General features: G+C 30.1%; 3 protein-coding genes across 4 annotated transcripts; all 3 read right to left on the reverse strand.

Moving 5' to 3' along the window:
- Window positions 1-900: 900 nt before the first annotated feature.
- On the reverse strand, window positions 901-2,231 carry LOC130675421 (eukaryotic translation initiation factor 1A, X-chromosomal). The gene is made up of 5 exons (XM_057481109.1): window positions 2,073-2,231; window positions 1,761-1,844; window positions 1,436-1,672; window positions 1,239-1,339; window positions 901-1,123 (listed from the first exon to the last, which is right to left on the reverse strand). Exons 1-5 carry the CDS (start codon window positions 2,086-2,088, stop codon window positions 1,118-1,120), a joined length of 444 nt encoding a protein of 147 aa, XP_057337092.1. The 5' UTR covers window positions 2,089-2,231; the 3' UTR covers window positions 901-1,117.
- A 2,834-nt stretch (window positions 2,232-5,065) lies between these two features.
- On the reverse strand, window positions 5,066-9,847 carry LOC130675419 (uncharacterized). 2 transcript variants are annotated; one of them, XM_057481107.1, is made up of 6 exons: window positions 9,534-9,847; window positions 9,121-9,362; window positions 8,798-9,043; window positions 7,818-8,692; window positions 5,331-7,695; window positions 5,066-5,245 (listed from the first exon to the last, which is right to left on the reverse strand). In XM_057481107.1, coding segments are annotated over exons 5-6 (2,334 nt in total). In that variant the 5' UTR covers window positions 7,664-7,695; window positions 7,818-8,692; window positions 8,798-9,043; window positions 9,121-9,362; window positions 9,534-9,847; the 3' UTR covers window positions 5,066-5,244. The 2 variants fall into 2 exon arrangements, with proteins under 2 accessions (XP_057337090.1, XP_057337091.1); XM_057481108.1 differs by lacking the exons at window positions 7,818-8,692; window positions 8,798-9,043; window positions 9,121-9,362; window positions 9,534-9,847 and having other exon boundaries at window positions 5,331-7,811.
- A 2,512-nt stretch (window positions 9,848-12,359) lies between these two features.
- Window positions 12,360-14,497, reverse strand: LOC130675422 (uncharacterized). Its single transcript, XM_057481110.1, has 2 exons — window positions 12,899-14,497; window positions 12,360-12,769 (listed from the first exon to the last, which is right to left on the reverse strand). The coding sequence occupies exons 1-2, from the start codon at window positions 13,197-13,199 to the stop codon at window positions 12,591-12,593; spliced, it is 480 nt and encodes a 159-aa protein (XP_057337093.1). The 5' UTR covers window positions 13,200-14,497; the 3' UTR covers window positions 12,360-12,590.

Consider the following 14,497-nt stretch of genomic DNA (forward strand, 5'->3'; position numbering starts at 1 on the left):
AACTCTAACAAACAAAAAAAAAACCATAACAATAAACCTTTGCAGCTTTTCTATCCTCTATTTTACCAATATCCATATCTATCGAACATCTTGAGTAAAAAGTCATATTGTAAATTGTGATAGAGTTATTAATGACAGCTTATAATAATAATAAATAAATAATGTCGATTATTAACATGTATTAGCTTTTTAAATTTTTTTTATATCGTGGCGGTTAAAAATCTAACTTTTCTTTTGATAATATTTTTGATTTAAATTAATGACTATTTCTAATTACGGCATTCGATCTATGGCTTATGATCTCCATATTCATGACCAGTCTTTACCTACGACGTACAAGTCGCTCTCGCATAGAATGGAAACAGATTTATAGTCATTGTCCCTTGTCAAACCTTACACATCCCTAAGTGTAAGATAGATAATATAGATACTATACATACAGATGTGAACATCCACGTCTTGGGTAATTTTTTCCAGGTCAGATTATCAAATTGTTGAAGGAAGTTTTTAATAAAATACACACTAGTTTCGGACAATTATACAACATATTTATTCAAAAAAATTAGCCGATCAAACAAATTATATCAATAAGTATTATTTTTAATTTAACGGAATATAACGTTGAATTAAACTTTTTATTTCGCTGATACGCGGAAAAAGTTTAGCTAATGATAATTATATTAAAAAACATATATCTAGCTACACTACAATTATATTTATCAATAAAAAATTGTAATATAATTAAATTAATTGTCCTAAATACTTAATATATTTTTACTACCCATATTCAAATACACGACGTCAATTTTCATTAACATAATCGTAAGAAAACTTAAACAATTGCATTTAAAGATACATGATGTCAATAATTCAAGTGCGTTTGTAGATAAGAAAACAACGTTTATGAAAAAACAAACAAAAAAAAATGATAGTTTATTTTATAGATACAATTACTTATACACGTGGAAGTTTAAGAGTCACTTGCTTCCTTTTATTCATTTAATATAATTAATTTTTCAATTTTTTATCTGATTAAATTGTTGAAAGTTCATCGGATCTTATCTTGTTTTTCAAATTTTACTTCCTACCATTTTTCTTGCTATTCCACTATGACTCATCAGATCTGAAATAAAAATCAATAAATAACGATGGAATCTATTTATTTGAAATACTTAAAATATTCTACTACACTATTTAAATACTTGTATAGTTTATAATTAAAATAGATAAATTCTTACATTCTCTACGTCGTCATCGTCCGAATCAGTTACTTCATCACCAAATTCAATGTCTTCATCAAATCCATCTTCCACAAACGTGACGGTATCGTTAATACGAACTAGAAATAAATATATCATTTATTAGTAAAATTTCTAAACAATTATTATGGAATAAAAGCGAAAGTTTATTGATAATAATATTATAAATATCGTACCAGTTTCTGGGAATTCTCCATAAGTTTTAAGATTTCTCGCTTCATCTGCGGTATATTTCAAGATGACATCAGCTTTAGCATCTTGATAATCTCTAAGTCCAATCAATATAATATCACCCTGATTTATCCAAACTTTTTTACGTAATTTACCTCGAATATGACACAATCGTTTTACCCCATCAAAACACATAGCCTCGAGTCTACCATTTCCGAGCATTTTTGTTACTTGAGCGTATTCTACAAAAATATATTATTTCAATTACATTTACAATCTTATTATTGCCCTTGAACAAATAACCTATACGTATGTTACAATGACTCTTACCTTGTCCATCTTCTTTGAACACCAGCTCTCTTTTTTCTGTTTCATTTTCATTCTTACCCCTTCTCCTATTTTTTCCTCCCTTTCCTAAAATAAAACGAAATAATAATTATTGAAATTAATTAACATTTAATCATTTACTTTGACACAAGTTTATAAAATAAAAAATGATAAACGTTGAATAAAAATAAAAATTGACACTAGAGAAAAACTAACCCTATTGTGGCGTATTAAAATTTAAACATCAAAAGATATACAACTTTACAGTTAAATTGAAAAACTATTATATTCAATTTATAATATTCGATTGCTTACCCTTATTCTTCGGCATTTTGTATTACTTGTGCAACACAAAATAAATAATTAATTAATAATATTTGTCGCTAAAACACAGAAAGTACTACTGTACCACGCGAATGCTCACGAAGGAGGAAGATGGCTATCGAACGTCAAACTTGATAAACTGAAATGATTAACAATTTTATTTCTTGAAAGTTCTAAAAAATTTATAATTAAATTTTATATTTTTTTAGAGGTAATAATTTAAGATATAGTTTTCATTTTTTAAAATAATTTTTAAAAATAATATTATTTTTGATTCAAGTTAAAAAAATCGAAATACGATTGGAGAATTTAAAGATTTTTGAAACGCATGCGCTTTAAAATTTTAACTTTAACTGAGAGGTGGCAGCAATGTTCTGTAAGCGGAAATTAGCAACAGACGACAACGCTATTTAAAAATTTTCCGGTGATTTTAAGGCTGGGCCGCATCTAACAAAATCTCGAATTTAAGAATTCTAATTATTTATTAAATAATTATCATAACAGCAATTTTCTTAGCTTCTGACTAAAAGCGGAAGACGAACTTCCTCGGAAGATTTTCATCATTTGAGTCCCATAAATATTCAAAAAGTAATTAGAATTCTTAAATTCGAGATTTCGTTAGATACGGCCGAGCCTTAAAGGGGGCCAGAGCCATTGTCCAAAGGACACTCGTTCGATGCGAAATATTCGATATGCGACTAGTTGTTGAGTAGACAATCTCGTCGAAAAAAAATATCGATGAATAAACTGAAAGCATAAAACTTCAAGTTTGTAACGGTACAAATTTACGAAACGAAATATTATCGAAAAAATATTCTAAAATGTAAAACACATCGAAATACCATTTATAGAAAATAATTAGTAATAGAATAGTAAATATTTGAATTATGCCGTATACAGGAAATGGAATTATAAATACTTTATGTTTCAATCATGGGGACCAAGGTTACTAGAATAGAGAATTTTATCCCCTTTCTAGGATAAACCAAGGTTACTAGAATAGGGAGGTTGTGGGACAAGTTTGTGTCGCTGGTCCCTTTTTTTATCGCATGTCATTTTTTTTTATGAAAACACTACCACTCTAAAGCACAGTTTGCTTGAGCAAAAGTTTACTGTACAAAAGTTTCGTTGAATTTTTTGTCAAATTTCCATCAACTTCGGACTTTTCCATTTTTTACGAAAATTTGTATGCAACTTGCTATTTAATTTGATGTAAATTTACTGCCCGAATTAGAATGCAAATTCACTTCAAAAGTTGACTAGAAAAAAGTTGTCTTTTATTTTCAGGCAAATTTTATGTCAATTTATCGTTAATTTTACTTGAAAAATTGTTAAGTATATTTTTACGCTCAAATTGTAGACAATTTTATGTATAAATTTGCTTACCTTCTGAAATGGTAAGAATGAACATTACCGTGTTGTGTAGACCTGTGCGAATTTAGCGCCTCATCTAATGATTTGCAATATCCAAATGACCTTAATCGATAGGTCTACGTTAGGTCTGTATAGGTCCACCAAAATTTTCGTTAGGTCCCCTATAGTTTTTTTATAAATAATTTTTTAAATTTTGCAATAAAAAAAATTTCATTTTAGCACCTCATTCAGAACGAAACCAATAAACTTGATCATTTTTGCATTTCTTATCGTTAGGTCCGGATTGGTCTCTAGTTTTTGCATTGATATTATTCATTATATTTGTTTTATTAACAATTATAAATAATTTATTATCCGCGCATGCGCTCAACACTATTCATAGCTTGGCGCGAAATTTCTAGTTTACCTGTCTTGTTTACATTGTATTAATAAAAAAACGCACAGGTGTTGTGTAGCCAACGGGTTATACAGCGCTCTCTATGACCATCTTATAGAAAATGAAATTAAACAATTATATTTATAGGCGGGAATTTTCGAAAACCTTATATATATATATTAGATATAAAACAAAAAACTAAAATAAGAATACAAGTATTGTAATGGTCACTTATAATATAAAATAAATGAATATTTTGGGAAAACCCACGAGGATCCTTTGCCAGATGTTTAATTCCATATTTTTATGACTATAATCCTCTTGTTGGCAAAACTTTCTCAAAATGTTCAAAAACCCAATTAAGGGATTATTTTGCTGGGACTAAGCTGCGGACAATATGGCGAGACACCATGGCAGCGACAGTCCAGGGCAGGGGTAGGACACTCAATGCTTTGAGATGGGAACGAAATTTGTCCACTTTGCGAAACTTATTGTCAAACTTAACAAAATGAAACTCAAGAATCTATAGATTTCGAAGGAAATTTTATTTCTGACTATATAAAAGTTGGCAGTATGTTGAGATAAATGAATCTCCCTCTGCTGGTCATTAAATTTGGCGCGAAAAAAGCAAAAATTTAAAAAATAAAAAAAAAATAGGAAATATTTTGCAGAATAAAAGATGCAAGTGTACGGTTCATTAGGATCTATAAATAAATATTCTTAACAATAATTAAAATAAAAATATTAATTTATTCTCATACACTCAATTCATATTTTTTATTAAAAGCAACTCGATTTGTCATACTTTATAGTAGGTTAGAACGGAATGTCCTTTTTATCACGCCGCCAGGTAGGATTCGATTTTTTTCTCCGACATATAAAGTATTGAATAATAAAAAATTAATAAATATATAAGTAACAAAAAAAAAATTAAGTCGCGTAGAATAGAAAAAATTTCATTTTTAATATTTAAAAAGAAAAAGAATAATTAAGCAGGAAAATGATCAATTATAGCTTTTACAGGTATTTTATAACGAAAATAAAATAATCTATTATTTAATTAAATCTACATACATTAAATAAAAAAAAAAACAGTTTAATTTTTAATATTTGAGGAGATTAAGAATAATTAAGCTGGAAAATAAATAATTATAGCTTAAACAGTTTTTTCGTCCCAAAAGTAAGGTAACTTATGATTGCAACCAATCTATATATATTAAATAAAACACAGAAATTATAAAAATATATAAATTAAATTTTATTGTATAACAATCAATCACGAACAAGATATGAAAATAATTGAAAATAAATATTTGTAATATTAAAATGTCTCATATAGGGAAATCACTCGAAGCCTGTACATTAAAATCTTCATGAGACAACGTAACGCTCCAAATTAAACCAGCTAACAGTTCTGAAAATAAAAATTAATAAATTGTAATTATATATAATAATTTCAATTCGATTTAAGAGATTATAATTAATGAAAATCTACAAACCATTTGCCTTTACCACTAAGTTCAGAGATTTTCCTGTCATTTGCTGCCTTTTGTTCGTCAAATTTCACTTGTCGGTTTAAAATATTACATTGTTGTTGAATAAGTATAGTAACAACTTTACTAACAATTTTACTATTCAGCGAGACTTGGTGTTTTGAACAAGTCAGCCAATTATTTCTAAATGCAGACGTCATAACTGTAATCGCTAACAAACCAATATTTTTTTCATGGAGTTTAGGTTTTACAGTTCTGTTGAAAATATTAACAGCTTCAGCAATTGCACTTTTTAAATTTTCAGACATAATCTGAATAGATGGTTCATTCACTTCATAAATATTTGACTGACAATTTGTACACTGTGTATCACTGATTGAGCGTAAAACATTCCGAAATATTTTCTCCGGTATTTGTTCCTCAGTCAATACTATACAGTCATCATTATCATCTATGTCATCATCAAAAAAAAGATTTAACGATTCAAGAAAATTATCATCTGTGTCTAGCAAATGTACTTGAGGAATATTATCATCTTCTTCACAGTCTATTTGATTTGATTCGACATCTGCTTTAGAAGTTTGACTCGTATGTTTCGTCACTAAATCATCGCAGCTGATTATTGGTGAAAAGTAATCATTTTTACAATTTGTGCCTTTTATCGTGAAGCTTGAATATGATGTAAGCAGAGCAGCTTTAAATGCACTTATAAAGTGTAAGCAGATTAAATTCCTATTGCAGCCTTGCAAACTTTTAACGACACCGAAAAAATTTTCCAATCCGTCTGTAGATAGATGTCGCATGTTAATTGATTCAAATCCAGCAGTGTCTAATAAATAACGACATAAGTCAGTGGCAGATGAAAGATTGTTTAATATGGCTTTTGGAGTAGTCGTTTTAACGTGATTATCTTTTTGATTTTCTTTTGAAGCACTTTGTCTGTTCCCTTGTACTTTTTTGTTAGGAATAATAAATTTAAATGATGCAAATAACTTGCGATATGAAAACCAATCATTGAAATGAGAAGAATTTTTTGTCACCAAAGCTCTCGAAGTAGTGATTTTCGGGTCGTTTCCAACAATTTTACTCCCATTTAATGAATCAAACATTTCATCAATTATACCTATAACTCGTCCGGTTTCTTCAGCTGTTGGGTGCTGAATGGGATTCGATCTACCTCGTTTAATTAAGTTTCTGGCAGTTGTCGCGCTTAAAACTTGAGCAGCCTTTCCCACGTTCATCTTCACTTTGTTGTTCGAATAAATATGATCTTCAGTTAAATGACAATTGGGATCAGTCTCGTAGTAATCAACAACATCCCGCCAATAAGCCTTCTCACTGCCCAAATGAATGATTCTGCCTTCGTACTCGTTTCTCTTGTTATTAGCCTGGTCTTCACGGACCCAATTGTCGAATGCTCCGGAAAAACAAGTTTTTGTAGTTTTCATTAAATGCGCACCATCATAAAATATGTAAATTTTTTCTGTCGATGTTGAGACAGTGAAAAAATTACGAGTATAATGCCCATCTACAGTATCGTTGATTAAAAGATTGAAGGCTCCTTTATTTGTCGAACCTTGGTCAGAAACCATTGCGACAATTTTGATTTTATTAGCAGCTACAATACGTTCTATCAATTGAGTAATTAAGGATTTCAAAACTTCTGTACTCATTGGACCTTTTGTAAAGTGGAATGATAAAGGTTGTTTTCCGTGGCCATGAAGTTGCTGCAGCATAAAAACAGTGACATGGTCGGCTAAGTCTGGCTTCCGGCAACCATTACCATCGTCGTGAAACCCGGTTACAGAGTCGTCACCTTCTGTGAACGTAACTCTCTTTTTTACACTCGTTTCATCAACGAAAATTGCACAATATGCATCCAATTTATCAACACTGCGACTCGTAGCTTTGTCAAGTGCAGAAAAAATTATATCGTTGAAACCTGGATGCAATTTTATATCCGCAAAAGACCGCTTGAGAGTCTTTTCTGATGGCAGTTGAAATAAACTCTGCAGAAATCGGTAGCATTTTGGTGATCTTTTAAAAATATTAAGAGAAAATATTATTTCGTTTTTGGTGTAGCGTTCACCACCGCTTAGTCGATTGTAATTGCGTTCTTCAATAGCCATTAACAACGACAGACCTTGAGAAAAAGTTGACTTTTGCGAGCAATTGCAAGATCTCTTTTTTAATTGGTCCTCCAATTGCTCACACTCTAATGTTTTTTTTTCTAAGAGATTTTCCACTTCCTTCCTTGCTTTTTTTTCAGCTTTCAGAAACTCTAAAATAGCTTTAACATCCGGTGTAGGGTTAGCATTTGTTACTCCTGCTTCTTCCATAAGTCTTCTTGATGTCACGTACGATGTTGCTCCTTTAAAACAAATACACCAAATTAAATATTTTTTAAAAATAGTAACTAGTAAAAATAAAGTTGTAATATATAAAATGATAAACAACTGCTACGTATTATTGTGTCGTTTTTTTATTTTTTACCTGAATGATTTAAAAGGATGATCGAAGTTATCGCAGCTCGAGGAATAATTGAAAATATGTTTATAATTTAAATAATTATAGTGCATACCAGCACGCGTGATTCATTATTTCTGTTCGCGATTTATAGATAATTATTTCAAAAGTTATTATATAAAAAATGTATTATTTGTTAAAATAGCTTGCAATAACATAATGAATTATTAGAAAACCGACATCAGTTCGATGAAAAAAAACAAATCGCGCGTTCGTAATTTAATCAAATATTTACAACTTTATACCTAATAAATGATTGACTGCCAAGAAATGTAAATTCGCGCGCTAAGATTAATATACATATAATGCGCTTGCAATTGTATAAAATATTTACAATTTAGTGTTATTTAAGTAATTAATGAAAAAAATATATATAAATATGTATACACACAACACGATTATAAATTCAAAAAATATTTACAATTCAAAGTGCGCGTACATTCTGTCGCGTTACTTATTCAGAAATGACTTATTTTTATACGCCCTTATAGGTTTAGAAAACTTTCATAGGCCAAAAGGGCGTATAATAATATGTTTTTTTGGAATTTGTGACGCGACGTGCTTATAAATTCAGCACACACGTCGAAAATTAATGGGTTTACAATAATTGTTTAATAATGAATCAATTTTGGAAACCAGTTCCTCAGCGGGTGAAGTCTCCATATATTTTAAATAACCATTCAATCTCCTTAATAGTGCTTGATGAGATATCCCTTTTTTTTTTTTTACCACTTGCTGCATATTTACATACTCCAAGTCGTTAATATTGCTGCTTTCATTGAATGGGAACGGATAAACTTTCTGAACTGTTGAATTCGTATCCAACATTTCAAACGCTAATTCTGTAAAAAGTTTTTGCGTAAATCTTACAATTCCTATATGTACCCGATGAAATATTCAACCGATAGTAATGAGTTCGTAACATAAGTTATTCAAATTGTATATACCTGATGAACGTGTTCTCTGCCTTCTAGGAGTCGCTTCTCTAACACTTGTCGCGATAGTACCCATATCTACCGATCTTCTTTTAGATTTTTGTTGAATCACATTTAATGGCGTCCGGCTTGCTTCAATATCGTCATTAATAAACGTATCATTTTCAGCAACTTGTAAGTCACAAGTATCAATTGCATGTGATTTTCGTTTATTCAAACTATTCTGCCAGTCATCGTGGTCCACTGAAACTCGAACAGCTATAAGCCAAAGATTTTGTTTCATTGAAATTTTCAATATTATCGGTGTTTAATTAAAATGTATCATAAAAAAATACCTATGCTAGATTCAACCACATTATTTTGAGGCATAAAAGACTTCATTTGCTCGTCATTTAAAGGAATGATCTCCGTTGCAAATATTGATGGAACCGCATCACTTTTCAGTTTCTTTCTTTTGAAAGAAACATAATCATCGTCCGTAAAATGACAACCGCAAACGGTTCTTTTTTGATACAACATTTGTGGTGTAAGGCCCAAAAGGTCCTCATCTCCTAGAAGACGAACCCACTCTTTACAACTAAAAAATAAAAAATTATTATATATTATTTTATTATAATAATTTATAAATTATTTAAAAATGATTTAAATATTATAATAATTTATTACATTATTTTATTTATAAATTATTTTATTATAATAATAAATTGATAAAAGTATTGATATAACCTCAACTTTATAGTATACTTACATTTTTTCATTCGATGTAAATCGATGTAAAATACATACATCATTTTTTCTGGAGTGTGTGCAATTATGAACACTACAAATAGTCATGTCTATTATCTTCTTTTAATTTTATTCAATTTTTAAAAAAACACTTTATAAAATCACAATACAGCGTGTCACGTTGCTTCAGTTTTGTGATAAAATAAACCAAAATGGCTGAAAGGCTCACTGTGGCTTTACTTATTATTATTATTTTCAGTGCTACCACGCTCATAAAACTCTTGTTAAGGAATTTTTTTTGTCGTTGGGTTTTTCTTAAGTTTCGCAAAGACGGGACAAAATTGGGCATGGTGGGAGGTCAGAGTGTCCTACCCCTGGTCCAGGGAAATTGAAGCTGCTGTGACGTCAAAGTCCGCACGGACTCACTCATTTTAAGAGGGAATGACACCGAGTGGCGGTGGGGCTCGACAGCAGCACACGAAAAACATTCTCACTACTCATTTTTACCCCCTCTCTTAAAAAAGGACCGCTGAAGAAGACGAAGGACAAGCGGATTCAACGAGTCGGCAGATTATTATTCCGAGCGTGGTAACCAACTTGAACGTTAGTAATTTAGAAACTTACGATATTTTATAAAGTTCGTCTTTTAATTTTTGTAAAGTATATAAATAAGTAACACGGTTTTACTTACATTAAATCAGTTAATTTTATTTATATAAAATTTTAACTACGATTAAAATATTAAAACCTAATTCAAATTTAAATAGTAATATCGCGCGCTTTTAAATCCTATATATTTCTATATTTCTCCGCGGCTTGCAGGCACACGTAAAAATGGGTGCCATTAGTTCGTCCTAACGGACATGTTATACAACGTACTACTCTGGCAAAAACGACATCTAGAAATCGTGACAAAAGTACCAACGCAACATCTGGAAATCGCGACATTCGTCCAGCGTGACATTTGGATCGTTACACTGTACGTAAAATGTGACACTCATGCAAGTGCGACGTCTGAAAAAAACGACATCTAGACAAGTCGACAATGTTGCAAACGTGACATTTGAAAAACTCACCAATCTGAAAATGGGACATTTGACAAACACGACAGTCAAGCCAACGATAAATGTGGTAAAGTCGACAAATATGTTATGTGACGTTTAGAAATATGGACATCTTTGCACAAGGACAATTGTACATTGTGACAATTGTAAAATTTGACTTTTGGAAATGTTACCACTCACTTACAAGCGACATATGGATAACGTGACAGTTGAACATAGTGACACTTGTGAAAAGGTACATTCGGAAAAATAATTATTTCTACTTACCAGCAATGAATTTATAAGAAATCCGTAGATAAAGTAGATTTCTTATGGTAATGAAACATGGAAAGAGAGAGGACATACATTTTAAATAAAACTCTAACTAATGCAGCCAAAAAATTATTTTAATATGTTTAATAAATTTTAGGATAAAACAATCCAATTGAAAATATTAAATTAAATTTATTTATCATTATCACTAACTCAAATTGATATTATTCTACGTACATAATAAAATGCTATACAAATAATGTTAATTAAAAATAATCTCGTAATATAAATTTTTTTGTACCTAATTGAATTTATGAAATCAAACTTACTTACCATGCTCTTATACCAGCTATATTCTGAGTACACTATCTAATTCTATAAAAATAAGAATAATTAGGATATAAATTGATGGTTTATACAAAAAATAATGCTGAAAGTTTTTTTTTTTTTATTAGGAAAATTGATATTTATTGTTTTTTTATAATATTGGAAGGTTACAACAAACAATTCAAATTTTTTTTTTTAAGTTAAATTACTATATTATTAAATAATATAAATTATTAAAAACCGACAATAGAAAACCTGACAATATAAAAAAAAATTTTTACTTTCAATATTTAGATAATTTATCTAGTAAAGTTAGTATAAAATTTTATTACTTAGTATATAATTTTTAATCTTCATTAGAGTCATGTTATTTCGCTTTTTAAGGCCAAACTCAGACAGCTCCCCCTTCCCTTTTAGAAATATTCAATAACTTTTAAGGTCATGCCTAGACAGTGCCCCCCACTTCTTCAAAAATTTCAATGGCTTTGAACTGTTATAACCATGTTAAAATTTTAGTAATTAATTAAAAAAAAATTAAAACCTTAATTGAAAAAAGGAGAACGTAATCGTAATTTCACTAAGATATAGATTTAAAAAAAAACATTTGCAGTTGATATCAATTGGAAGCTGAACGAAATTTGTAAAATAAATTTCAGTATAATCTTCATGTTAATTTTATAATTTGAATTTTCAAATTTTCTAGGCTAAAATTTATTCAACAAATTTCGTTTAACTCCTGATTGATATCAATTGCAAGTAATTTTTAAAAAATTCTATACCTCGGTGAAATTACGACTACGTTCTCCTTTTTTCAATTAAGGTTTTAATTTTTTTTTTTAATTAATTAATAAAATTTTAATACGGTTATGGCAGTTGAAAGCCATTGAAATTTTTGAAGTGGGGGGCACTGTCTGAAATGCCCTTAACTGTCAAAGCGTGTCAAAATTTAATCAATTAATGAGAAAAAAAAATCAAGCCTTAATTAAAAAGAAGGTCAACGTAGTTGCAATTTTGCTGAGATGTAGAATTCAAAAAAATTACTAACAGATGTTATCAATTAAAGTTAAACGAAATTCGTTGAATAATATTTAGCCTAAAAATTTAAACAATTAGAATTATCAAATTTACATAAAGAGTTTACTGAAATTCATTCAACAAATTTCGTTTAACTCCCAATTGATGTAAACTATAAGTTGTTTTATTTGAATTCCACATGACAATGAAATTGCAACTACATTGTCTTTTTTTTCAATTTATTGTTTAATTTTTATTCCAATTGTTAATAAAATTTTGATACGCTTATGAAAGTGAAAAGTCATTGAATATTTTTTCGAAATAGGGAAGGGGCAGTGTCTGAGAGTACCCTCAAAACGAAATTTCTTTTTTTTATAAAACCTTGCTGAAGACCATCTTTGACACCGTTTTTAAAAGTTTTTTTAAATAATAAAAACTTCGTTTACATACTGATGACACATTTGACATATGAAATCACCACCCTCGGTTAGCACATCATTCAACATCTTCTTATGACAGGCTTCGCAAAAAGTATAGTGCCCACAGGGCTTGTAGTAGACGTTCGGAACAGCGGCCATGTAAGTCATACATTCTTCACTTCCTAAAATGGACAAGGTTTATTTGAGATTATTTAATATTTAACATTATAAACGAATATCCAACAACAAGAGTGAAACTGATTTAATCGAATAGATAATTAATATCATGAGATATTGAATATTCAACTTACTGATAGCGTTGTTCAAGTCCGCAGGTGTAACCGCGTCGCGCCGTAAACTGCAGGCAACATCAGCACCATTTAGGTCGGGATTAGGAACATTGCCATGAGAATAGTCATCAAAATCGAGAATGATAGTGTCAGCCTCGGATTCTTCCGAATCATTATCAATATCATTATTTGAATCCATGTAAGTAACATCATCGGGATTGCTAGAAGTAACAGCTGCAGCTTCATTATCTACATCTCCATTAGTCTCATCATCGGAATTACCAGTATCAACATCTGCAATCACTTCATTTTCTGAATCCATGTTGGTGTCATCATCGGAAGAATATCCGTTTCGAAAATCACCAAGAGTCCTAGCTATTAGTGATAAGATATCCTAATTATTCTTATTTTTATAGAATTAGATAGTGTACTCAGAATATAGCTGGTATAAGAGCATGGTAAGTAAGTTTGATTTCATAAATTCAATTAGGTACAAAAAAATTTATATTACGAGATTATTTTTAATTAACATTATTTGTATAGCATTTTATTATGTACGTAGAATAATATCAATTTGAGTTAGTGATAATGATAAATAAATTTAATTTAATATTTTCAATTGGATTGTTTTATCCTAAAATTTATTAAACATATTAAAATAATTTTTTGGCTGCATTAGTTAGAGTTTTATTTAAAATGTATGTCCTCTCTCTTTCCATGTTTCATTACCATAAGAAATCTACTTTATCTACGGATTTCTTATAAATTCATTGCTGGTAAGTAGAAATAATTATTTTTCCGAATGTACCTTTTCACAAGTGTCACTATGTTCAACTGTCACGTTATCCATATGTCGCTTGTAAGTGAGTGGTAACATTTCCAAAAGTCAAATTTTACAATTGTCACAATGTACAATTGTCCTTGTGCAAAGATGTCCATATTTCTAAACGTCACATAACATATTTGTCGACTTTACCACATTTATCGTTGGCTTGACTGTCGTGTTTGTCAAATGTCCCATTTTCAGATTGGTGAGTTTTTCAAATGTCACGTTTGCAACATTGTCGACTTGTCTAGATGTCGTTTTTTTCAGACGTCGCACTTGCATGAGTGTCACATTTTACGTACAGTGTAACGATCCAAATGTCACGCTGGACGAATGTCGCGATTTCCAGATGTTGCGTTGGTACTTTTGTCACGATTTCTAGATGTCGTTTTTGCCAGAGTAGTACGTTGTATAACATGTCCGTTAGGACGAACTATTGGCATCCGTAAAAATTTCAGAAGTATACCAACTTCAGAAACTCACAGTTACGAATGTTAAAAATAAAGATGGTTCATAATTCAGAATGACAAATTATCACCTTGTCAAAAACATCGAATCTCTAATCTTTATATCAACACATACTCAGAATTTACAATATTTATTCTTTCGTAATAAAGAATTAACAATATTTAGAATGACAATATTTCAGAAATCCAATACTTCCGAAATTTCAAACTACGAACGCCAATTCTTCAGAATTACATTTTATACGGGGGCCAGAGCCATTGTCCAAAAGACATTCGTTCGATGCGAAATCTCCGAGATGCGACAAGCTGTCGAGTAGACAATCTCGT

The sequence above is a fragment of the Microplitis mediator genome, chromosome 10 (assembly GCF_029852145.1).
Source record: "Microplitis mediator isolate UGA2020A chromosome 10, iyMicMedi2.1, whole genome shotgun sequence".
Taxonomy (NCBI): Eukaryota; Metazoa; Arthropoda; class Insecta; order Hymenoptera; family Braconidae; genus Microplitis; species Microplitis mediator.

Excerpts from the sequence above, each read along its gene's own strand:
- LOC130675419 (XM_057481107.1), bottom strand. The coding sequence starts at position 7,663 with ATGGAAGAAGCAGGAGTAACAAATGCTAACCCTACACCGGATGTTAAA.
- LOC130675422 (XM_057481110.1), bottom strand. The coding sequence starts at position 13,199 with ATGGATTCAGAAAATGAAGTGATTGCAGATGTTGATACTGGTAATTCC. Across the intron at positions 12,770-12,898 it reads GGACTTGAACAACGCTATCA|GAAGTGAAGAATGTATGACT; the intron begins GTAAGTTGAATA and ends TGTCCATTTTAG.
- LOC130675421 (XM_057481109.1), bottom strand. Across the intron at positions 1,673-1,760 it reads GTTCAAAGAAGATGGACAAG|AATACGCTCAAGTAACAAAA; the intron begins GTAAGAGTCATT and ends ATATTTTTGTAG. Across the intron at positions 1,340-1,435 it reads TGGAGAATTCCCAGAAACTG|TTCGTATTAACGATACCGTC; the intron begins GTACGATATTTA and ends ATTTATTTCTAG.